The sequence below is a fragment of the Ornithodoros turicata genome, chromosome 4 (genome assembly GCF_037126465.1).
Source record: "Ornithodoros turicata isolate Travis chromosome 4, ASM3712646v1, whole genome shotgun sequence".
In the NCBI taxonomy this organism is placed as follows: Eukaryota; Metazoa; Arthropoda; class Arachnida; order Ixodida; family Argasidae; genus Ornithodoros; species Ornithodoros turicata.
In genome coordinates this window covers 12,048,410-12,073,802 of record NC_088204.1, presented here as the reverse complement: position 1 = coordinate 12,073,802, position 25,393 = coordinate 12,048,410, and the positions used below count along the sequence as shown (strand labels likewise).

Here is a 25,393-nt window from a genome sequence, read left to right as displayed (position 1 = left end):
CTCACTAATCTCTGCAATGCAATGAAAAGGTGCAAGGGGAGGTATGTTGTCCACGGTAACAATTTGCCCTTCCTTTGGAGAATTCCTTCTTTGGAGTCGCGCGCCATTGAGCGATGCGAAAGCACGTTGTTTGTAAATTTTATTATGAAAACATCGAGACAAGTGAGGCCGTATGCTTTTGCTGCATATGTATTGGGACTGCAACGTTAGAAAGAGCGCGTCAAACACGTACGGTTATACATGGTTTCTGAACCCCTATGCATGCGAGATATTGTCCAATCAACGTACCTCGCTGAAGTGGCTGAAGTTACGCATGTACAGATTCTGGGCGTTGTGTATGTACGCTATTTCAGGATCCGAGGCGCCCCGTTCACAAGGCGCATAAATGTTGTAGGGGTTTAATGCGACCATGTTCTGGCGCGCTGAATTAACCTAGATGAGAGAAACTCAGTTAGTAATATATTTACCCGAATTGATCGGAACAAAGCCAGAGGATGTATATCAAATAATTCGTTAGTCTGCTGCGATTCTGATAAATACAACCGAACTCCAATGTATTCACACGTTCAATTGAAAATGGGGACTAACATTTGCCAATAAAGAAATATAACGCATGTCGAACGTGGCGAATTTCTAATATACCGAATGCAACAGATGTCGAATGGCAAATATATGGAATATAACAGATGTCGAGTTTATCGACTTTCAGTGTATGGAACATAATGAATATCACGAATACAACGAATGTTCATGCGTATCAAATATACTAACGAGCGTAAAATATATCGAGTTTCCGGTACAGCGAATTCAACAAATGTTGAATATGTCGAATTTCCCACACATCGAATGTAACGAATATCGAGTATATCGACCCTCAAACGTTTCCTTCCACAACAACACATTACAGTGGAGAGTTAATCGCGAATAATTAAAACGGCATGCGGATAGACACTCACTCTCTACTACTCGCTCTACGACGGAGTACCTCTTACTAACACTTGCATACGTACATACTATACACTTACTCCTGCACTCTTCCGTGCACCTCTGTCTTGGAAATTGCTCGGTACTAACATTCGTTCACATTTTTGCGTCACGTGACCCTGATCATAAACGGCGCAACACTGGTCACCTCATCACACGTGCATATCTGCACCCCCCGTATAAACTCTTACTATCTAATTCTCTAATTTATCTAATTATCTAAAATTTGTACTTATTCCTTCAACTTCAGCTGAAACAACGAAATTTCTCCATCGAAGGAACACGCGAGCCTAATGAAACTTCACGCAATAGACGATTTTAAAAAGATGCCTGCGCCACCAAGCGAGCGGCGCAAAGCAGCATGGGAACTTTGAGGGACACTGCTCCGTCGTCTGCTTCGGTTACGGTTTACCCCGGCTTACAATGTTGTTGCGCACACCGGGAATCTTGTTGTTCTTCTTCTACCACCGCCTCTGCCGTCTCGTAATGCTCTAAGGCGCTCAGAGCTCCCGTGATCCCTTGCGCGCCACAGGCACTTCCGCCTGGCACAGGCACTGGTCTTCCGCCTCGATGCCAATACACACACTTCTCGAGAGTACACGATGGGATGCTGCACTTGAGTGCGATAGCAATGTGGTAATGTTTTAGAACTTGTCTCAGTTGTTGACTCAAGGATAGAAATAGGCAAGATACGGATAACAAGCGGGATAACAAGCGGGATAAATGGTTAGGGAAAGTTTAGGAAGATGAGTACACAATCTTCTGCGACTCATCTCATAGAGTCAACAATACAACAAAAAGGTCTATTTGTTCATGATGCCATATGAAGAAGAAAAAAAATGGCATGTTCGTAAAACGCGTCTTTTGCTTTTTCCTTCCTTTCTCTTTTCTTTTTCAACTCACATCAATCGCACATAAGGTGTTGTTATTGCTTAAGAACCTGCACTCCTCCGTCAAGGCGTCCTCCTTGCAACAGTGCGTTATCATGCTTCTCCAGAGGCTGAAATCAAGAAATATAGTAGCATTGCAAACAAAGGGATGGTTAGCCGTCTGAACTTCAGAGAGCTCGACAATAACAATATCGTTTCGCAACCGCGTAGCCTGCGACGGAGACCTTCTTCAAATATTAGAGGGTTTTTAGTACATCGTACGCTATATCGCATTTGCGTACGTAAGGAATAGCGTGGCGGTTCTGCGCACTGCGCGAAGCTCTCTTTATGTTTTGCGCGTGCGTAGAACCATCAACGCTATCCCTTACGTACGCAAAGGCGATGTACGTGTGATGCGTTTGCGAGCGATGTACTAAACTCTCTATTGTAACGCAACACTGCTTACCGTGAACTCCAAAGTCCATGATAGTAGCCGAAATAGAGTTTAGACTGCGCGAGCATGCCCCCGTCGAGGTATCCATTTCCAATGGCGTATCCCTGAAGATGGGATTGGATTGGATTGAAGGAAGGAAAAACAGAATCGCTCCAAGGATGTGAAGCCGCCTATCAGCGAAGTGACGTATGGGTTTGCTCAAAAACCTGCTAAAAACTCGAGCTCAGAAGTGTGCGAGTGTGTTCCACACTTGTTGGCGTCAAAACTTACCGTATTTTCCTGCGTATGACGCGCGCGTTATAGAGTAAAAAGTGTTCTGAAGAGGTCCTGCGCGTTATCTAACGGTGCGCGTTGTACACGGAAATATTTTCCTGCACAGTTCCTTTTTCAAATCGGTGACGTACAAATTCTAGCCTCTTCCAGAGTGTGCTGTGGCTTTCTCCCATATCTCTTAGGGTCAGTTGACAAAAACCGGGGAAAAGCAGTCAATAATCTTGAACTCATTTCAGAAGAATGGCGTGATTGAGAATGGACGCGAAACGGAAAGCGGAGAGGAGGCTGAAGTATACTATATGACAGCGACGGCTGTTACATCTCTCAGCGTTACATCGACGCTGTTACAGGTTAAGCGTTACATCGGAGTTTGACAGATTTGACTAAATGTGTTTCAAATATCGCATATGCATATATGATACATCGCTTTGGTTTATTGTGTGTACTGGTGGCAGTACAGAAGCTTTTAGCACCATTGCGGTGTGCGTTATGCACCGGTGCGCGTTATTTATACATCGAACAGTTTTCAAATTCGGCCCGGTTTTAGGGGTGCGCGTTATACACGAGTGAGCGTTATACACCAGAAAATACGGTAAGTAAGGACTAACAGAGACAGCCTTTTCAATATATTGTTTAGAGGGCTTGCCTTTAAGTTGATGTCATTATCACCATCAAGAATGCGTTGCACAAGCATTGGTACGTAGACGCCGGCATAGCTTTCACCCGTGGCGTAGAATTCGTTTCCCTGGAAGTTCGGGAACTTGCGGAAGAAGTCCAGGATGGACAGGTAATTGTCATCTGCAGTCTGATCATCGTTTGTTCTGTAGTCATAGTCAACCGGTTTTGATGGGTCGTAGGAGAATCCGACTCCAGCCGGTGATTCCAGGAACAGCACGTTGGCCACCTGGGGGTGGTAACAGTAGAGAGGCAACCCGTAACTTAGTAGCCCGGAACACAGGCTCACACGGACGGCTTGCTCCTGCCATTTTTATAACTACCCTTCTGGTCACATGTCATAAGCAACATCATTCTAACATCATGTGACTTCCTTTCATTCCTTCTCGGCGGTGGCAGCACGAAAAAACGGCAGATCATAGAGACTTCTTCTTAGCGGGTTATAAAAGGACTGTCGCATCCGTCCCGATCGATTTCGAAACCATAGTGCCGTTTTACTTCCCGGTTATCACGCCGAGGATCCGAAAATAACGTCGAGAAAACGATGCGAAGAAGTGGAGTAGTTTCTGTGGAATTTGATATAATGCATGGTAAGAACAGAAGACGGATGTGGAGAGTATTCCGAAATTCCCTCTCTGGAAATCGGAGAAAACGTCACTCGCACAAGTGCATTCACGGAGCGGCCGGAGGGCCTCTGACAACCGGCGGCCGGATGGGACGGCGTCTGCAGGTCGCGGAGGGTACGCGATCGGCTTGTGGAATGTCACTTCTAAGTTAGCGTCGGACGTGTTCGTACAGCCAGGAACGTAACACCGACTTCCACGCGACATGGTCGTGCCAGAACACACACTGGTACGCGAAAGTTTGGCGTATTTAGCTAGGACTCTTCTCTTGGTATATTGCGGTGCAAAAGCCGTTGATCTCGGAGACAATCGCCCGCTCTGCGCGCTCCCATTCGTCTGCTTGGCGTTCGTCATCATGATGTTGCTATCGCTGGGACTTCCTTAGCTGCAGATGGAATGTGAATCTTTAAAACCAGTTTATTTAATATTTAAGCTGTTTTCGGAAGACAGACACCACTATGTTCGGCATGGCCGACAGTCTACTTGGCTGTAATTTTTTTTTTCATCCGAAAAGTTCTTAGATATTAAATAAACGAATTTTAAAGTCCAGCGCTGCTCCCGCATCTGCGGAGGCTCCGGCGACAAGACATCAGCGTGACGTCAGTCCCTAACAGGAAGAGTGAGAGGGCGGCGCTCAGAGGAGAAAGGCGTCGCCCGAACTGCCGGGACATTCCTATTTTCAAGGCCGTGCTCTGATTGGTGGTATAGGGCATGACGCTTTCGTCCTTTTTCCGGAGAGAAAATTCCGGCATGTTCTCAACATCCGGCGTCTGCTCTTGTCGTGTGATTCCGTCAAGCTACAGAACAGTCAAGCTACGCCATTATTTCGCGTGGGATTTTCGGGATTTTCGGTCAGTGGTCCACGAGGAATAAAATGACACCATAGTTTCGAAATCGCACGGTAAGGATGCGACCGTCCCTTTAACATCAATAATTTTTTGCAATATAAATAAATGGGCCGCTATCCTGTAGCCTTGAAGTAACGGTTCAAATTAGACAATCGCACAGGGTGATAGATACCTTATTCCAGCTGAAGGGGTTAAGGTGCAGTTGAGGCCGCTTTTTATCTATTCGGAACGGTCCCAGTTCACTGAGCATGCCCTCCAAGGAACTGCACCCTGGACCTCCGTTCAGCCACAGCACGACAGGATCGGCTTCTGGATTGCCTTGACTTTCAACGAACCTGCGGAACGATTACATACAGAATTTGAAGGCTATAGCATGTGGTGTCAGGACCACTAAGAAGAGACGACTGAGTCCGAAGAAGGTCGGGATGAGAATGAATGTTTAATTCCCGCGCTCTCGCGGTTGTCGAGCGGACGATACCGATGAGACTGCGGAGGATGAAGAAGATGAAGACGGTGCGCTACAGGTGTCCCCCCGCCGTCAGATGCGACGGAGGCGCATCGCTGGAGCTGGTCCCCAGGAAACGCGCTTGGGCTTAGGGGAAGGCGGCGAAATGTCGACGGTCTGGACGGACTGGATGGAACAAACGGCCGATGAACGCCGGTTGACACGTCGCATATGATGGTGGAGGCGGTGCCGGGAAGAGCGACCTCTTCCAACTGTAGCGATGTTTGCTTGGACGCACGAAGCGCCCTGAGCTCTTCGTCGGCGCGCTGTTCAGACGCGAGACGTTCAAGCGAAAAGATTTCGGGCGGAAAAGCGTTGATACGGCTGAATGCGTCAGCGGGTATGTTAGCCTGGCCGCTGATGTGGGCGAACGTCACTTGGAATTCCGCCAGGAAGGCTAGCTGCCGGATTTCCCGGAGTGAGTGGCTTTGACGGCTAGCTCGAAAGGCGTGGACGAGTGGCTTATGGTCCGTATAAAGTATAAAAGATCGGCCTTCCAGAAAGTAGCGGAAGTACTTCACGGCAGCGAACGCAGCGAGGAGTTCGCGACCGAAGGCACTGTAGCGTTGTTGGGCCGGCGAGAGTTTGACGGAAAAGAAGGAGATGGGTTGCCACTGCTGGTTGATGTGCTGCTGGAGCACGGCTCCCATGGCTGAGCCGGACGCATCCACCGCTAGTGAGGTGGGCGCATCATGCTGGGGGTAGATGAGCATGACGGCGTTGGCGAGTGCCTCTTTGGCAGCCAGGAAGGCGTCCTCGGCATGCGCCGTCCAAGCAAAACCGGCCGCATTGGGAGACTTCTTGGGAGAACGCAGGAGGGCTTCGAGCGGTGCCAACACAGACGCGCAGTTCGGAATAAAGCGCCGGTAGAAATTGAGTAGCCCAAGGTAGCGTCGAAGTTGGCGCAGTGTAGCCGGTCTTGGAAACTCGCGGACGGCCTGTACTTTCGAAGGAAGCGGTCTGATGCCGTTGCAATCGAGGTGATGGCCAAGGAATTCCAGGGACGCGGCTCCGAACTGGCACTTTTGCACATTGATTATGATGCCGTATTCTTCAAGGCGCGCGAAGAGCTGGTGTAAATGGAGGCGATGTTGTTCGGGGCTTTCGCTTGCGACGAGTAGATCATCCATATACGCAAAAACGAAGGGTAGTCCCCTTACCACCGAATCAACAAAACGCTGAAATGTTTGGGCTGCGTTTTTCAATCCGAAAGGCATCCTAACGAACTCGAAGAGGCCGAATGGAGTCGTTACTGCTGTTTTATGGATGTCTTCTGGAGCCATGGGAATCTGATGGTACGCCTTCGTTAAATCAATTTTGGAGAAGATGGTGGAGCCCTGGAGGTTAACGGCGAAGTCCTGAATGTTGGGGAGTGGATAGCGGTCAGGTAGTGTGGTAAGGTTTAGCGCGCGGTAATCACCACATGGTCTCCAGTCCCCGGTCTTCTTGGGGACCATGTGCAACGGTGACGCCCAGTTGCTCGATGATGGCCTGACTACGCCGATGTCGATCATGTGTTGGAATTCGCTCTTGGCTATGGCCAGTTTTTCAGGGGCCAGTCGGCGGAACCGCGAGGAGACTGGTTGGCCAGAAGTTATGATCTTGTGGACGACATCATGCTTCACAGGCTTGGACCAATCGGTGGGCTGTGTAAGCGACGGGAAGTCCTTGAGGATGTCGGCGTGCGGCGATGCAAGCGCAGACAGCGGCTCGGTGTGAAATTGAGGAGTCGCGAAAGTGCCGATTCCGTGCACTGCGAGCGATATCGCAGAGTCCACGAGGCGACGCCGAGCAAGGTCCACCATAAGGCCAAACCGCTCGAGAAAATCTGCGCCTAGGATGGGCTGGCTGACGGAGGCGATGGTAAACAACCATGTGAACTGCCTTCGCAGGCCGAGATCGAGGGTCAGAGATTTTTGGCCGAAAACGGGAATTCCGGTGTTATTCACCGCCGTCAGGAACCAGATAGGAGCTTGACGCCTGTGAGCCCCTGTTGCAGGAAGGACGCTCACGGCTGCACCCGTGTCGACGAGCATCGTCAACTTGGAGTTTCGATCTGTTATGTAGAACAGGCGACTGGGTGCGTGGTTGAGGGTGTCGCCTGTCGCCGCTAGCGACGCCCCATGTCGTTTCCCGGCCATTGGCAAGGGGCGGTGCACTTGCGCGCCGAGGCACCGAAATTGTAATGGTAGAAACAATATGGGCAGCTCGCAGGTGGTGATGAAAGGCGACGCGCGCGAGGGGAGGACGGGCGGGGACTGCGCGGTCGAGGGCTTCGGAAGCGGGGTCGAGGTTGACGTCCTGCAGGTTGTGGAAAGGGAGACGGCTGCGAAACGCTGCATGCCAAACGATCGTCAATAAGCTGTCGGAGTTCCTGAACTTCCGAACGAAGAAGGGCAACTGGATCTGCAGGCGAAGGAGGCACAGGGTAGGAGGGTCGCTCGGTCGCTTGGGGAACGTGGCCAGAAGTGGGGGGCGGCACAACCTCAAAAGCAGGAGATGGGGTGGGAACGTGGGCAATTGTGCCTCGTGAAACCTCAATTACCCGGTCGGCGACTTCAGCGAGTGCCTCCGCGGAAGAGTCGGGAAGTGCCGCGAGTACCATTTGTCTGCTGAGGGAGCCGGCTCAGGAAAAGTTCTTTCAGGAGGGATCGGTCGAAGGCTGGAAGCCGAGAGCCGAGGAGGCTGTGCATACGTCGGAGCAGCTGACTGGGTCTGCGATCGCCGAGTTCTTCGGCTGCTAGCAGCTGGCGCAAGCGCTCGCGCTCCGACGTCATGATTCTGTCCGTGACGGCCTTCCGAAGGTCGTCGTAGGCGTTGGGGGTGAGGGGTGCCGTCAGAATATCTGTGACTTCCACCGCGATTTCCGGAGGTAGGTTGCTGACTATGTGGTGAAACTTCGTAGCTTGCTGGGTGATGCCAGCCAGCGCGAACTGACTATCGGCCATTTTGAACCATAGGTCAGGATGGGCGGTGAAGAATGAGGGAAGCCGAACAGCAACACGGGCGATGCTTGAGGAAGAGGGAACCATGGACGTTGCCGCTGTGGCCGCCGTGGCAGGGGTGGATGCTTGGGAGCCGTCGCCTGGGAACATTGCGGTGTCCAGCTTGCGACGTTCGGGTCACCAGTTGTGACCACTAAGAAGAGACGACTGAGTCCGAAGAAGGTCGGGATGAGAATGAATGTTTAATTCCCGCGCTGTCGCGGTTGTCGAGCGGACGATACCGATGAGACTGCGGAGGATGAAGAAGATGAAGACGGTGCGCTACATAGCACACCTGTTAAAGGTCATTCAGCCGTGCTGAACCGATACTTTCTGGAGTATAGCCAAGGTGATGTCCCTGGGATGGACGCTCTTTACACTAGCAGATACACTTTCCAGTAACCAGGGGTTGTGAAGGCTTATGAAGGTTGTGAAGGGACAGTCCGGGAAAACCGGAAGTTGATTTTTTTTTCAACTGCCACGGAGGCTTACACGCTGTGTCAAAAGTTTCAGCTCACAAAACGGCGTGGTTTTCGAAGACACCGAATAAAACCTACTCCTCTGAAGACAGTGAGTGGTTGTGAGGAGTATTAGAAATCATAAGACGGTGTTTCCCAGACGCATGTTTTCGACCGGACAGTCACGTGAACCTAACCGAACCTACTGACTGAGTACTGACTACGGACTGAGTAATACTGACGGAACCTGCTGTCAGTTATTTTATTAATCGTCCATTGTATGTGCACTGTGCAGTCTAGAAATAAATGAACCGACAAAAAATTTACGGTTCTACAAGCCATTTTACGGTTTCACGTGACTGTGACTGTGACTGATCGATTGCTGTTTTCCGAGGAACACCGTCGCATTATTGGGGAACTCCTAAGGGGACAAACTTGGAATCCCACAAGACTCGAAACTACACTCTTAAAAATGAACTTCACCGCAACGCACGCTCCTAGTCAACCATCATCTCGAATGATATCGTTATCTGCCCTGATTTGTTGGAAACGGGAGGCGTACGCCTTTTTTGTGACACTTATGCTGTTCAAAATTGTCACAGAAAAGGCGTACGCCTCCCGTTTTCAACAAATCAGGGCAGATAACGATATCATTCGAGGTGATGGTTGGCTAGGAGCGTGCTATGCAGTGAAGTTCATTTTTAAGAGTGTAGCTAGAAAGTCATCCACAATCAACCCTGAGACTGCGGGACGCAAGAGAAACGACACGACACAAATGTGTGAGACTTGTGTCGTGTCGTTTGTTTTCTGTCCCTCAGTCTCAGGGTTGATTATGGATGTACGTCACCACCATCTCGCCTGCTTCCTCGCCATATTATAGAAAGTCAGAACCGAAATCTAATCAATTTCAAACGGACCGATACGCAGCCACGCCACCTTCGCCGTACACTCTGATTAGCCTCACCAATAATGTAGCTTGCGTGTGGATCCTGCCTTCAGATATCCGGAATAATGTCTGAATTGTGGTTGCTCGTCCAATCCGGGAAGATGGGTAACTTCGTCATCTTTTATGCTCTTACATGAGCAGTCATAAAATAAAAGCGATGCTACAATCACGACGCAGTGGACCTTCATGACGTATTCCTGAAAAAAAAAAAAAAAAAACATCGGTCGACAGGTTATAGACGGTAAAGTATCCACTGCCACCTTGTCATTTCAAAGCCTGTACAAATTCGTTTACGAAGGAGGTAATCAAAATAGAGTGTAAACGGTTAGGTTAGTTTCACTTCATTTTATTGACGAGCTTCCGTGCAGAGTCTGCACCTCCTCAGCCTGCACTTCATCTGATATGTACAGACGTTTGTATTACCACGAGCATTTCCTCCTAACAATGGATAACCTTCGGTCAACATCTAGATACATCTTCCCTGAACCGGAGACTATTACTTTTGCAAATGCAAACTCAGTTATCTTGATCTCGTTTCGTATGCATTTCAACAACCTCGATATGCCGCGTTCGAAATGTCATGTCCATAAACGACCTCCTTAGGTGAAAGAGCAACATCGCAAGGTACACACTGCGGTAACAAGAAACAATCGCGTCTCTGATTTCTAACGAACTCCGAAAAAAATACACGTTTTCATTCGAAACAGGGTAAGTACACAGCCATCCGTTATACAGAGGAACGTCCCCCTCACCTGCCGCTGTCCAGTGTTTAAGAGCTTCCGATTCCGCAAGACTTCTTGGAGCCCAGCCGAGGCGACCTTATTAAATGAGATACCGTTATGCTAAAGCTTTATGCACAGTAATCGCGCTTAATAAGGCATTCGTAAGGCCGACTATAACCTCGTTTCAGGCAGTGTAAGACGATATGGGTACTACAGGGTACAAAGTAAACGATGCGCGCGTAAACGTGAGGACTGAAGATCATAAAGGTCGATGGGGCACAAAAGTGATCCGGAAGTTAGCGCCTGTTTTGTTATTTCGCACAGCACTCTTCCTTTCGCCGTAATATTAGTTATACATCTCTTATTAATTGTATTTATTGTGCATTGTGGCTCCTCATATTAAATGCTTGTATTGTTGACTCTATGTATGTGTGTTGACATCTCCTCGGTGTCGACGCACCCAGCCTCTGTTCCACGTGTGGTGTGCGCTGTGACCCCCATCACGTCCTCCTCGTCTGCGTACAGTACGATCGCGAGCGCGCCCTCATGGAAACTGCTCTGAAACGCATCGACAACGCTATTTTGACTGGCGCCAAAATTCTGGGATACATGGTCGGACCCCTCACATCAGATGCAATGTCTACGAGTTGTTGCTGAGTTCCTCTCCAGCACTGGACTAATGGATGAACTCTAATAGGACACTTTTCCATCATCATCCCTTTCTTATCCCTTCCGCAAGAGCAATGAGGCAGTGTACCGCCATAACGGCGGTGAATGACCCACCACATCATCATCCCATTTACGTGCGTGTGTGTGTCTACGAGATGAGCCACTGAATATTGTGTACTCATTTTCCTAAACTCTCCCTAACGATTTAGCCCGCTTGTTAACCGTATCTTGCCTATTTCTGTTCCTGAGTCAACAACTGACATTGGTGTCACACTTAAGTGCCATCCCATCGTATACTCTCGAGGAGTGCCAATACCGCTGTGCTTCACACCTAAACCACCCCGCATATTTCACCGATTCCCTCCCTTGGGAAGCTCTAAAATGCTGGAGAAACATGATTTCATTTATACTTACTCACTGAAATGCAGCTTGAAGATCCCGCCCACCACCCTAAAGCCTTTGCACTGCCACTGTTCGAAGAAATTTTGCGGCCCCAGCCGTAACTTTTCCCTCCCAAGCCACATGCGCATATAATAGCTCGCGATATTTCTAAATTCCGTCTTGCTCCAACAGGCCCTTCCACGAACAACCCTGCACCTATTAAGCCAAACCCCTATAGACAATTTCTGCGGCCACCAATAGCTAGAGCATTTGCTGCTTCTTAACTCTACCTGACGGATATGGATCCCCACAACTTGCTCAAAATTTAAACTCCTTAGCTTAAAATATTTTTTTGAAACATAACCACATAACGACGAATTCCACTGAGGGAACGAATTTTGTCCCACGACGGACGTGGGTCAAGTGCCTATACTCGCGGTACTGTCATGAGGGTATGCTGCGAACCCCAATGGAATGCCATCTTGTGGCTGAGTCGCGGGATATCCCACATGGTGAGATAAGCACCGAAAGACATGACGCTCGCGCTTACGTGGCAGCAGAAAGCTATGACGTCTTGCGCGTCTTCCATTGGAGTACATTCTGCGGAATGTCGCTCGTCTAGATACGCGAATCACATGGCCTCCTTTCTGTTTGCCTCTTCCAATACGCAGAGGTTGATACCATCGGCTATTGGATGGATTTCTAGATAAGGAGGGGGAGATACGGGGGATAATAGGTGACCGGTACATTCTAAGAATCATGGGAAAAGGGTCGACTTCCATGTCTACGCTAGCAGGCGACGCACGCTGCTGGAGGTGGATGTGTCTGGCTCTACAAATATCTTTGGAAAGCGGTAAAGCGCGACTGTCAGAACCTGACTAGTAGACTGTGTTTTTTCTGCGTGTACATAAACTAATTTACCGACGGTAAGCACGCCGTAATGTAACATTGAGTATAACGGCTGCAACGACCAAACTTCAAGCGTGCGTCACGTATGTGAGCAGTGTTTTAAGCTACAGCTGAAAATTTAAAAGGTGATCAATATGTATGTATCAAGGTATATGTATGGATTTCATATTCTTCCATACATTCATATTTAGGAGAAGTATGCAGCATTACCGTCGCCTGGCATTGCGGTCCTCAAGGGAATAGTCAGCCCTTCACTACAGCGCAACCGCCACCCATACCGCTTCTGAAGCGACTGGGAAACCAATTTTAAACACGCAGCGATCACAGAGCACCTTGCCTATCGGATCCTATGAGGCACTTGACACGGAAGCGAGGACACTGACGTCATTTCCACACGAGATTACCTGTGACATATTTCGTTCACGTTATAGGAACTGGTTTCCTACGCGTTAGGGTTGGCTACATCATGTAACGGGGCAAGGAGCAACTGCAGCAGCGAAACATGTCAGCATCATCAAGTATCTGCTGTTGTTGCTGGCTACGCTGTGTGCTCCTTCCTAGCTGAGTTCTCTTCGCAAGCTTTCATAAAGATGGAGAGTCCCCTGACGAAGCACACCGTGGACTCCTGTTACAAAACCATGTTTCCTTAGCCAGAAAAAATAATGGCTTCAAGGTCAAGGTCAGAAAACCAGAACTTAGACTTGTAAGCTGTCCTCTACCCCCTTTCATCCCTTCCCCAAGCAACGTGCCGCCAATCTCGGAAGGCAGCCTGTTCGAACCCCACCAGCAACCCCCCCCCCCCCCCTCCCCGAGTTTTTGCATGCGCATCATAAATGTAAGACATACATTCAATTCTGATCACAAATATTTTTATTCTGATTGTTTTTCATTCGTCAATGCCGGTAGCGTACTCTGCAAAACAAAGTTATGAAAAGGGAACTGAGAGGAGGCTGACATGCCGTACGTAGGCGCAGTGATAGTGGATTAGACACAGGAGAGGCAAGCTAGCTCGGCTTAGCTGACCTCGCCTTTCACCAACAAAGAAAGAAAGAGAGCGAAGATTACCGAGGGCAACACAACCGGACGCTTGTGAAGCAGCCCGAGATTTGAGACAGGTGCGTTGCAAGTTCAGTTCATCGAGGCTGTCTTAGGATTGCGATAAACGTACGGGGCCTCTGTCCTGATGAAAACGCCTTCGATTCGTTAAAATGATTCGGGGCAAGATTGTGGGGGCATCATATGACAGCTGCACGGACCGCTCTGAGAACACGGTCGCAGGTAAGGGTGGACGGTGCCCGTGCTGGACAGGCTGAAGTAAATTCGGCTGAATATTGAAATAACGGATCGCTCCAATCCGTTTTCTTCTGTGGAGAGTTTCCGAATACCAGGGCTTTAGTATATGGTCAATATGGCTCATTCTTCAGGAAGCGTGTGATCATCTGCAGGGCTTCTTGCGGCTTGTCCTCTGGTACCATGTGGCCGGCACCCTTGAAACGAAAACACGTGGAGGTGATTACTCAACGGGAATACTAGGTGCCGCAACGCCCGTTGGCAGGGAAAATACCCATGACATCATTATTTGATATTTTTAATTATTGTTCTCGGCAATTAGGTCAAATTGTGGAGACTAAATGATTAGGTGACCCAGCGTATCATTTCGAAATGCCCTTAAAATATGCGTTCCTTGATTATGTAACTGGTGCTTTTATATAGCTACAAGATAGTGACTTATGTTCTAGACGTACACAGATAGCAAAATAATATACCATAATAACTCGGAGTCTTGTGCGACAGGACAGCAACGATCATATGGGCTACGCGTTAGTGGTCGGTCCTTCGATTAAATTTTAATGAAAATTAATATCTAAATCGTATTAATTATTAGACATCGTAGAACGTGAAGAAAATCAATGTACAAGTTTCCTGCCATTCCGAATTTGGGTATTTGGGAACATCCGGTATTTCGTATTTTTGGTATTTTCAATTATATCATACCCTCATTATCATAATAAGGATAGTTATAATAGTTTGTTAATGAAGACGGTAGGGTTCTTTAACATCCGCCGAAATCACAGCATGTGCTATCTCGTATTTTAACGCCCTCATCAACTACCATGACTGTTCTTGCATGTCCCTATACAAAAAATCAACTAACAAACAAGGAACTGAAACACCAAAACTCACTTTAACCGTCAAAAAAGTCAAGTTTCCCTTGTGGGTTCTGTAGTACCCGGCGACTTGTCCGTCTACGAACCACGGGTCATAACCGGACGTAGCCTGAAACAACGTTTGTTCTGATTTTTGTCAAGCACAGAGCGACTGTTCGTCTGCTACCCTACATACATATGAGAGATACATGAAAAATGCAAGCGTCTATAGATATGTTGCGGCCTCGGCGTTTCAAGAGACCGTATTTTCTGGCATAGAAGCCGCGGGTGACGTCATAGTGCCCAGAAGAGGCAGTGCACACGCCACACATCTCGTTATTCTTCACAAAAGCCGTACCGTTCCTAATATTCTAATGTCGCTGAGCCACCCACCGTGTGATCCGTGGTGTGCGTTACCCAAAGCGTGATAGATCTCTCTCAAATTTCGCTAGTTTTGGAAGGTAAATTTGGAATTCAACAGCGTAGCACAGAATCGAAATACCACGAGTTCAAAGGTACCCAGGTACCCATTGAATCTAACCTGACGATCTAACGTAATGAGTAAGCAGCGCAAAGGAGTCACTAGCCATGAGAAGAAGACCCGCCATTCCTAAACATTTAGCTATAATGTCTGATGTGGAAAAGTTAACGTTTCACTGGTAAATCTAATTTTTTGATTCAGCAGGAACCTTTCACCACTCTCATCTAATCTATTCGTATTTTGTACTCAGCTACAGTACGTCACCAGTGCGTCTTGTGCGACATGGTACACCGATTACTAGTAGTAACTTTTTCTACCTCATATCCCAGCGAGTCAACAAACCACTCGTCAGCAAGGTAGTCGCAGACCGCGTCGAAATCCCCATTGTAGATGAGCGCCCTCAAGCGACCTGCATCCACGAGCCTCTTTACCCATCCCTTCATGGTATCGTACTGCTTTGCGTAGTGGGAGTGGACGACCCTGAAAATGACAACGATGACGATGGTAATGAAATGTCTAGCTAGTTAGCGTGCCAGTTATCGAGGTCAATAAGTCTCTGGGAAAGGGGGGGGGAGGGGGACTTCTGTGACGACTTTACATGGAAGAGGAGGATTTCCCCACGTTTCTCTATCGGGGGAGGGTGATGTACACACCGAACACCCCTCTGGCTACGCCAGTGTGTCAAATTACAGCTTGTCGTAAGAGGAACATGGCATTCAATTGTGAAAACGGTGTAGTTCCAGGGTGGCGGACCAAATAATAGATAGTGAAGTCACCTGCTGCAGAGGGCCCATTTGAGGGGCGACTCTTCAACATGAAGGGCCGCTTTCACGTCTTTCCTGTTGAGGTATTCAGTTGCAGATCGGTCGTTGGTACAGATCGGCGCACGGAGGTGTTCTGGTTCCAGTGCCTGAACGGAAGCAAAGTACATCGAGTGACACCTCGTCACTAAGCTTTTTCGTTTATACGTCACTTGATTAGGGTATACAGGGTCGAGGCAAGAAGCAATAGGTCGTTATCCTCCTCCATGTATTCCTTTATTGCACTTGTTGTTGTTCATAGCATGTACCTGGAAGGGCAATAGACTGGGGACACAAGAGTCAAAGAGAAAGTGATCGTTTGCGGTGATATAGGGGTGTAATTCAGCACGTCGTGACCGTCCTTTGTACAGCGCTAACGTGAAGATAAGTACAAAGAAATGACAACGACACCACTGGCCTAACCTCTCAGATTTATTGCTACGAACTCTTTTATACCGGGATTGTTTTTATCATTTACATAAATTTCATTTAAAAAACTATCAGATCAGTACTATTGATGTTGTTTTCGCAGTTGAGTTATATACGGTCAGACGGACATCCGCTCGGCGTGTAACTACTCGGGCGCTGGTGACTAGCTTACTAAAACTCACTAATCTCTGCAATGGAATGAAGAGGTGCAAAGGGAGGTATGCTGTCCACGGTAATATAGTATGCCCTTCCTTGGGAGAATTCCTTCTTTGGTGTCGCGCCATTGAGCGATGCGAAAGCACGTTGTTTGTAAATTTTATTATGAAAACATCGAGACAGGTGAGGCCGTATTCTTTTGCTGCATATATATTGGGACTGCAACGTTAGAAAGAGTGCGTCAAGCATGTACGGTTATACATGAGAAAACTGATGCTTTGAGGCTGGAACAACATAGAAAGGACAGTACATGCAAAGCCTCAAATTGCCTAAGAAATTAACGATGAAAGTTACTGAAACGGTTAGTCAGCTGTATGACTCGAACCCACAGCTTCTGGATTGCCGGTCTAGGGCTCTACCATTGAGCTAAGCTAACACACCTCCCCAGCGACTTCCAAGGGTGCGTCATCTCAAGGGACAAACCAGCCACTCTCTCTCACTCCTCCTTTCACTCTTACGTTTTTGCTCACTCATACACACACATTCACACGACGGGATCGACGCAAGCGGCAACTGTCGAACATGAGATAACTGATGTTCTGAGGCTGGAACAACATAGAAAGGACAAATACAAACAAAGCCTCAATTTGCATAAGAAATTAACGAGAAATTAGCGAGCGGGTTCAAGTCCTACAGCTGACTAACCTTTTCAGTGACTTTCATCTTTCATCCCCCGCCCAGTTACTTTCATCATCTTTCATCTACCATTGAGCCAAGCTAACACACCTCCCCAGTGACTTCCAAGGTTGCATCTTCCGAAGGGAAAAACCAGCCACTCTCTCTCACTCATCCTCCTTTCACTCTTACGTTTTTGCTCACTCATACACACATTCATACGACGGGATCGACGCAAGCGGCAACTGTTGAACATGAGATAACTGATGTTCTGAGGCTGGAACAACATAGAAAGGACAAATACATACCAAGCCTCAAAATTGCCCAAGAAATTAACGATGAAAGATGAAAGTCACTGAAAACGTTAGCCAGCTGTAGGACTCGAACCCACATCTTCTGAATTGCCGGTCCAGGTGCTCTACCATTGATCCAGTTATCTCCACCTGTTATTTCATCTGTGAGAGGTAGGTGATAACTGGTAAATGAGATGAGATGTGATGTGGCAGCCACATTGCCAATTCTCGTCCCGCGCCTTCGTTCAAGCACGGTCCTTTGAAGCTATCAAGGGACCGTGGTCCAAGCTACGCGCCACCGGCGTGAGAGCCATTAGTTCGGCTCTGGCTTTGGGACCACTAAAAAGGCTACATCCCCTCCAGACTCTCTTGTCTCAGTCACAGCAACTGATGACCCGGACGAGATCTGGACGACTTCTGAACCTTTACGGCACCGAATGTTTCCGGTAGCATGGCTACCCCACCGACCTCCGCCCCAGCAGCATCTCCTCCTACCCTAGCAGTCCCCATGCCACCGCCGCCTCAGGTTCCTGGACAGTCCCCTTCGCCAGCCCTTGCCAATCCAGCGTTCCATTACGCCGCTTCCCAGACTGCACTTCCTTCTTCAGCTCCGGCCCCACTCCACTTCGTTGCCGTGTCACTCAAGCTGCCACTCTTTCTGGTCCGCGGAACCGGTAGTCTGGTTTTGGCAAACGGAAACGCAGTTTGCTCTCAGAGGCATCACCAACCAAGTGACGAAGTTTTATCACGTCCGGGTCACCAGTTGTTGTGACTGAGACGACAAGAGAATCTGGAGTGGATGTAGCCTTTTTAATGCGACCGAATGGTCCCACAGCCAGAGGCGAACTAATGGCTCTCGCGCCGGGGGCGCGTAGCTTGTACGAAGGCGCGGGAGGAGAATTGGCAATGTGGCTGCCACATCACATCTCATCTCAACTACCAGTTATCTCATGTTCAACAGTTGCCGCTTGCGTCGATCCCGTCGTATGAATGTGTGTATGAGTGAGCAAAAATGTAAGAGTGACGGGAGGATGATTGAGAGAGTGTGGCTGGTTTGTCCCTTCAGATGACTCACCCTTGGAAGACGATGGGGAGGTGTCTTAGCAATCCAGAAGATGTGGGTTCGAGTCTTACAGCTGGCTAATCTTTTCAGTGACTTTCATCTTTCAACGGACGGTTAGACATGGTGCCGGAACCTCTATGCATGCGAGATATTGTCCAATCAACGTACCTCGCTGAAGTGGCTGAAGTTCCGCATGTACAGGTTCTGGGCGTTGTGTATGTATGCTATTTCAGGATCCGAGGCGCCCCGTTCACAAGGCGCATAAATGTTGTAGGGGTTCAATGCGCCCATGTTCTCGCGCGCTGAATTAACCTAGATGAGAGAAACTCTGTTAATAATATATTTACCCGAATTGATCGGAACGAAGGTAGAGGATGTAAATCAAATAATTCATTATTCTGCTGCGATTCTGATAAATAAAACCGGACTCCAATGTATTCACACGTGCAATCGAAAATGGGGACTAACATTTGCCAATAAACAAATATAACGAATGGCGAATTTCTAATATACCGGATGCAACAGATGTCAAATGTATCGAATATAACAGACGTCGAATTTATCTCCTTTCAGTGTACGGAACATAATGAATATCACGAATACAACGAATGTTCTTGCGTATCAAATATACTAACCTGCGTGGAATATGTCGACTACAGCGAATTCCACAAATGTTGAATATGTCGTATGTAACGAATATCGAATATATCGACCATCAAATGCTTACTTCCACAACACATTACAGTGGATAATTAATCGCGAATAATTAAAGCGGCACGCGGATAGACACTCTGTCTACTACTTGCTCTGCTACGGAGTCACTCTTACTCACATTTACATACGTACATACTATTCACTGACTTCAGCACTCTTCCGTGCTAACAATCGTTCTCATTTTTGCGTCACGTCACACTGATCATAAACGGCGCAACAGTGGCCGCCTCATCACACATGCATATCTGCACCCCCCCCCCCCACACACACAGGTATAAACTCTAGCTCTCTAATTCTCTAGCATTTGTACTTATTCCCTCAACTTCAGCTGAAACAACGAAATTTCTCACACCAAGGAACACGCGAGCCTAATGAAACTTCACGCAATAGACGATTTTAGAAAGATGCACGCGCCACCAAGCGAGCGGCGCAAAGCACGCGACGGAGACTTTCTTCAAATATTAGAGGGTTTTTAGTACATCGTACGCTATATCGCATTTGCGTACGTAGGAATAGCGTGGCGGTTCTGCGCACTGCGCGAAGCTCTCTTTATGTTTTGCGCGAGCGCAGAACCATCAACGCTATCCCTTACGGACGCAAAGGCGACGTACGTGCGATGCGTTTGCGAGCGATGTACTAAACTCTCTATTGTAACGCAACACTGCTTACCGTGAACTCCAAAGTCCATGATAGTAGCCGAAATAGAGCTTAGAATGCGCGAGCTTGCCCTTGTCGAGGTATCCATTTCCAATGGCGTATCCCTGAAGATGGGATTAGACTGGATTGAAGGAAGGAAAAACAGAATCGTTCCGAGGATGTGAAACCGCCTATATCAGAGCCCTTAAAGGAACAGCGAAATGATGTATGGTTTGCTCAAAAGCCTGCTAAAAACTCGAGCTCAGAAGGGTGCGAGTGTGTTCCACACTTGTTGTCGTCAAAAGTCACCGCATTTTCCGGTGTATAACGCGCGCGTTATATAGAGTAAAAAGTGTTCTGAAGAGTTCCTGCGCGTTATCTAAGGGTGCGCGTTGTACACGGAAATATTTTCCTGCATAGTTCCTTTTCAGGTCGGTCAGGACGTACAAATTACAGCCTCTTCCAGAGTGTGCTGTGGCTTTCTTCCATATCCCTTAGAGTCAGTTGACAAAAACCGGCGAACAGCAGTCAATAAAGTCAATAACCTTGAATTCATTTCAGAAAAACGGCGTGATTGAGAAGGGACGCGAAACGGAAAGCAGAGATGTCACTGAAGTATACTATGACAGCGACGCTAGGTTACATCTCTCAGCGTTACATCGGAGCGTTACATCGACGCTGTAACAGGTTAAGCGTTACGTCGGAGTTTGACGGATTTGACTAAATGTGTTTCAAATATCGCATATGAATATACGATATGCCGCTTTGGTTTATTGCGTGTACTGGTGGCAGTGCAGAAGCTTTTAGCACCATTGCGGTGTGCGTTATGCACCGGTGCGCATTATACTTCGAACGTTTTTTCAAATTCGGACCGTTTTTTTTAGGAGTGCGCGTTATACACTGGAAAATACGGTAGGTATGGACTAACAGAGACAGCCTTGTCAATATATTGTTTAGAGGGCTTGCCTTTAAGTTGATGTCATTATCACCATCAAGAATACGTTGCACAAGCATTGGTACGTAGACGCCGGCGTAGCTTTCACCCGTGGCGTAGAATTCGTTTCCCTGGAAGTTCGGGAACTTGCGGAAGAAGTCCACGATGGACAGGTAATTGTCATCTGCAGTCTGATCATCGTTTGTTCCGTAGTCATAGTCAATCGGCTTTGATGGGTCGTAGGAGAATCCGACTCCAGCCGGTGATTCCAGGAACAGCACGTTGGCCACCTGGTGGTGGTAACGGTAGAGAGGCAATGCGTAACTGAGTAGCTCGGAACACAGGCTCACATGCAGGGACGCCTTGTTCATGCCATTTTTATAACTACCCTTCCGGTCACATGTCATAAGCAACATCATTTTAAGGTGACTTCGTTTCATTCCGTCTCGGCGCTGCCAGCACAAGAAGGATATAAGATGCCTGTATTTTGCCGGCGCATATTATGCGATGCTTCCTTGATAAGGCAGCGTGTTCCTCCGAAGCCCAAGTGCATCGCGTCAGTCGAGGTAGTCTTGCCACCGGTGCCATTATCGCATAACTGGATTTGGTCAGCGGTACAAGGCCACATTGCCAAGCATACCAGGAATGCTGGACAGCAAGAATACTGGATAGAATATATTACTGGGGTCGAAGGACGGTACAAAACAACGCGCAGACACAGCATACACGTTGTTTACAAAGGGGTTCGCCCCACGAACTCCATATTACTTTTTAGTTCTAATCCTAACTAATCTAATGGCTTGGGTGTTGATCACGGGAGCCGCCATTTTTATGGTCACGTGCATGGTGACGTTCGCAACGACGGGTGACCAGGGCCCACTTGAGTGTGGCCAAGAACGGCGAGCTAATTCAACCCCCCCCCCCCCGAAATGGCCTTTTCCAAGTGCCGTTTCCAGAGAGGGAATTCCGAAATGTTCTCAACATACGTCGGCTGCTGTTGCAATGCATTACTTCAAGTTGCACAGAAAGCAACTCCACTGATTTCGTCGGATTTTGGGCACCATTGATGCGTGAGGACGAAAATGGCGCTGTAGTTTCGAAATCGACCGGCATAGATGCGATAGTCTCTTCATAGTCTCTCTAAGTACTACACAAGGCAGTTCATAAATGGTTTGCATCTGCCTTCATCTGTAGCTGTTTCACCTATCCGCCATGTTGGTCGTTGGGGATTCGCACTTTTTTTTTAGTTATTCTTTCGAATTTCTGACGACATGAAATGAACAGAGGTTGTGCAATTCCGCACAGCGAGGTCTTCGCGGCACCATCGGCCTTTCCGTACCTGCTGCATACGACTGAACGGAGCATTTATAGCTTTCTACCCCGTACAGAAGGGGAGGGGGGGGGCTATATGTTTATTAAGAAAAAAGAGAGGAAAAGTTAGCCAGGCAAAGAGCCGGCTTGCTATCCCAAAAAAGAAAAAAAAACGGAAAAGAAAATGAAGGAAAAGGTAAGAAAGAAAGATAAAAGAGACACTAGAACAACATCACATGCAGTTGACATGCAGTTCACGGGTCCTGAGACTCGGAGAAAACTGAGGATAGCGGCAGTGACAGCCCACTGGTTGGCGTGCAAGACGGGGCCAAGGAGAGCGGCCAATGAAAGCGGCCAATGAAAAGTCGTTACGGCCAATCTGGACAAGACGGCAACGAAGGGTGCCCCTATGGTAAATGTGTGCTGACAACGTAGGAGCTTGTGTAGGATGTCAGCTTCCACGCCACAGATATGTGCGATAGTCTCCAACCGGTGAGCGCCCTCTGACGCGGACGAGGCCAATCAGGGAGCGGCAGAGCGGCAGAGAGACATTGGCGTCTGACAGCCGGGCGGGAGTGATGGCGTCTGTAGGACAGGGAGAGGTCTGAGATTGGCTCGCGGAATGCTGTTTCTGGTTAGCGTCGTACGTGTTTGTACAGTTTCGAACAGTATAGTGTCAGTACAGTATATAGCGTACAGTATAGTTTCGAAATCGCCCGGAAAGGATGCAAACGTCCCTTTAACATCAATATTTTTTTAATATAAATAAATAGTCCGCTTATCAGGTAGTCTTGAAGTAGCAGTTCAAATCAGACACTAGCGCGCACACAGAGTGATAGATACCTTATTCCAGCTGAAGGGGTTAAGGTGCAGCTGAGACTGTTTTTTATCTATTCGGAACGGTCCCAGTTCAGTGAGCAGTCCCATCAAGGAACTGCACCCTGGTCCTCCGTTCAGCCACAGCACGACAGGATCGACTTGTGGATTCCCTTGACTTTCAACGAACCTGCGGAACGATTACATACAGAATTTGAAGGCTATAGCACACCTGTTAAAGGTCACTTAGCCATGCTGAGCCGGTACTTTCTGGAGTAGCCAAGGTAATCTCCCTGGGATGAGCGCTCTTTACACTAGCAGTTACACTTTTCTTGAAGGGATACTTCGGAACGATCGGTGAAAAAATTGCTGCGTATCGTAGTTGGTGCATAACATCCACAATATACCTGCCATCAATTTTCTTCCTTCCTTGTGTGACGAATTTTGGCTCAAATAAGCGACCAGTCAAACCGAAGCAGGAATGTGGAGAGAAGTCTCAGAAACATTCCCCTCCGGAGGCCAACGCGTTACGTCACCCTGCATGGAGCGGACAAGTAGTATAGCACGCCGGTTGTAGCCGATGCGTTACATTCCGACAAATAAATGGACGAAGATTGGGGATCAGATCGCTCCGACACGGATGGAAAAAAACTACGGTCATCTGCTTCCCCGGGGTGGGGTATCGTTTGTCGAAAGAAAAAGAAAGAAAGAGAGGGCGGTCTGCCTGCCGAGACCGGCTGCAAGTTGCTTCCATGAGAGTCAGGAAACAGCGGTGTGACTAATGTACGGCGACGTTGGCCGACAAGAGAAAGGAACAAGTTCTTCCATCGACGGTGGGAATACCGCAAGCTTGAAATACATTTTGTTCCGAAGTCTGAGTAATACTGATGGAACTCGTTGTCATTTATTTGATTTATCGTCCATTGTATGTGCACCGTGCAGTCTTGAAATAAGAGAACCTACAAAACATTTACAGTTCTACAGGCCATTTTACTGTTTCACGTGACTTTAAAGATCGACTGTGCTCTTTTCCGAGGTACACCGCCGCATTATTGCGAACTTCTAAGAGGACAACCTAGGAATCCCATAAGACTCGAAACTAGCTAAAAAGTCATCCACAATCAACCCTGAGACTGAGGGACGCAAAAGCAACGACACGACACAACTGTGTGAGACTTGTGTCGTGTCGTTTGTTTTGTGTCCCCCAGTCTTAGGGTTGATTGTGGTTGTGCGTCACCACCGGTTCACCTGCTTCCTCGACATATTATAGAAAGTCAGGACTGAAATCTAATCAAGTCAAAAGGACGATTAGCCTCACCAATAATGTAGCTTGCGTGTGGATCCTGCCTTCAGATATCCGGAATAATGTCTGAATTGTGGTTGCTCCTCCAATCCGGGTAGATGGGTAACTTCGTCATCGTTTATGCTCTTACATGAGCAGCCATAAAATAATAGCGATGTTACAATCACGACGAAGAGGACCTTCATGATGTATTCCTGGAAGAAAACCATCAGTCGACAGGTTAGACGGTAAAGTATCCACTGCCACCTTGTCATTTCAAAGCCTGTACAAATTCGTGTACGAAGGAGGTTAATTTCACTTCATTTTATTGACGAGCTTCCGTGCAGAGTCTGCACCTCATCAGCCTGCATTTCATCTGATGATGTACAGACGTTGCATTGCCACGAGCATTTCCTTCTATAAATTGAAAACCTTCGGTCAGCATCTAGATACATCTTCCCTGAACCGGAGCCTATTACTTTTGCAAATGCAAACTCAGTTATCCTGATATCTTGATCTCGTTTCGTGAGCATTTCAACAACCTCGAAATGCCGCGTTCGAAATGTCATGTCCATAAACAACCTCCTTACGTGAAAGAGCAAATCGCAAGGTACACACTGCGGTAACAACAAACAATCGCGTCTCTGGTTTCTAACGAATGCCGAAAAAAGTACAGGTTTTCATTCGAAACCGATTAAACATACAGCCATCCGTTATACAGAGGAACGTCCCCCTCACCTGCCGCTGTCCAGTGTCTAAGAGCTTCCGATTCCGTTAGAGTTCTTGGAGCTCAGCCGAGGCAACCTTATTACATGAGATACCGTTATGCTAAAGCTTTATGCACAGTAATCGCGCTTAATAAAGCATTCGTAAGGCCGACTATAACCTCGTTTCAGGCAGTGTAAGACGATATGGGTACTACCGGGTACAAAGTAAACGATGAGCGCGTAAACGTGAGGATTGAAGATCATAAGGGTCGATGGAGCACAAAAGTGATCCGGAAGTTAGCGCCTGTATTGTTAATTCGCACAACACTCTTCATTTCGCCGTAATATTAGTTATACATCTATTATTAATTGTATTTATTGTGCATGGTGGCTCCTCATATTAAATGCTTGCATTGTAGACTCTATGTATTTGGACCAGCGGCAAATCCTGTCCGGCCATCCAGCGGCGCCTGCAACACGCTTTGAACACTATTGAGCACTACCTAACAACGGCTGATCTCATCTCGACTCATCTCGGCTCAACGGCTCGACTCAACGGCTCATCTCGACTGAAAAGTCCGTGGTACTCCCCTTTACGACAAGGAACATGCATCCCTTCCCTCTTTCAGTTGCTGGTGCGCAGCTGAGG

General features: G+C 47.9%; 2 protein-coding genes across 4 annotated transcripts in view; both read right to left on the bottom strand.

Moving 5' to 3' along the window:
- The window catches only part of LOC135391058 (lysosomal protective protein-like), a 30,001-nt gene extending 5,142 nt beyond the window's left edge, over nt 1–24,859 (bottom strand). Inside the window, exons 1-7 of one of the 3 annotated variants that reach the window (XM_064621145.1) lie at nt 24,776–24,859; nt 24,074–24,252; nt 22,783–22,945; nt 20,661–20,918; nt 19,728–19,819; nt 1,888–1,984; nt 289–432 (exon numbers count right to left, since the gene is read on the bottom strand). In XM_064621145.1, coding sequence (XP_064477215.1) covers nt 289–432; nt 1,888–1,984; nt 19,728–19,819; nt 20,661–20,918; nt 22,783–22,945; nt 24,074–24,243 — 924 coding nt within the window. In that variant the 5' untranslated portion in view covers nt 24,244–24,252; nt 24,776–24,859. Of the gene's footprint in view, nt 1–288; nt 433–1,887; nt 1,985–2,319; nt 2,412–3,226; nt 3,485–4,898; nt 5,062–9,637; nt 9,817–10,371; nt 10,471–19,727; nt 19,820–20,660; nt 20,919–22,782; nt 22,946–24,073; nt 24,253–24,775 lie in introns of those variants that run through there. The other 2 variants (XM_064621147.1, XM_064621146.1) reach the window with 2 other exon arrangements.
- The window catches only part of LOC135391059 (lysosomal protective protein-like), a 133,398-nt gene continuing 121,157 nt past the window's right edge, over nt 13,153–25,393 (bottom strand). The window contains exons 2-6 of the mRNA XM_064621148.1: nt 18,513–18,656; nt 15,705–15,838; nt 15,246–15,408; nt 14,485–14,577; nt 13,153–13,787 (exon numbers count right to left, since the gene is read on the bottom strand). Of these exons, the coding sequence (XP_064477218.1) occupies nt 13,704–13,787; nt 14,485–14,577; nt 15,246–15,408; nt 15,705–15,838; nt 18,513–18,635 (597 nt within the window). The 5' untranslated portion in view covers nt 18,636–18,656 and the 3' untranslated portion in view covers nt 13,153–13,703. The remainder of the gene's footprint in view (nt 13,788–14,484; nt 14,578–15,245; nt 15,409–15,704; nt 15,839–18,512; nt 18,657–25,393) is intronic.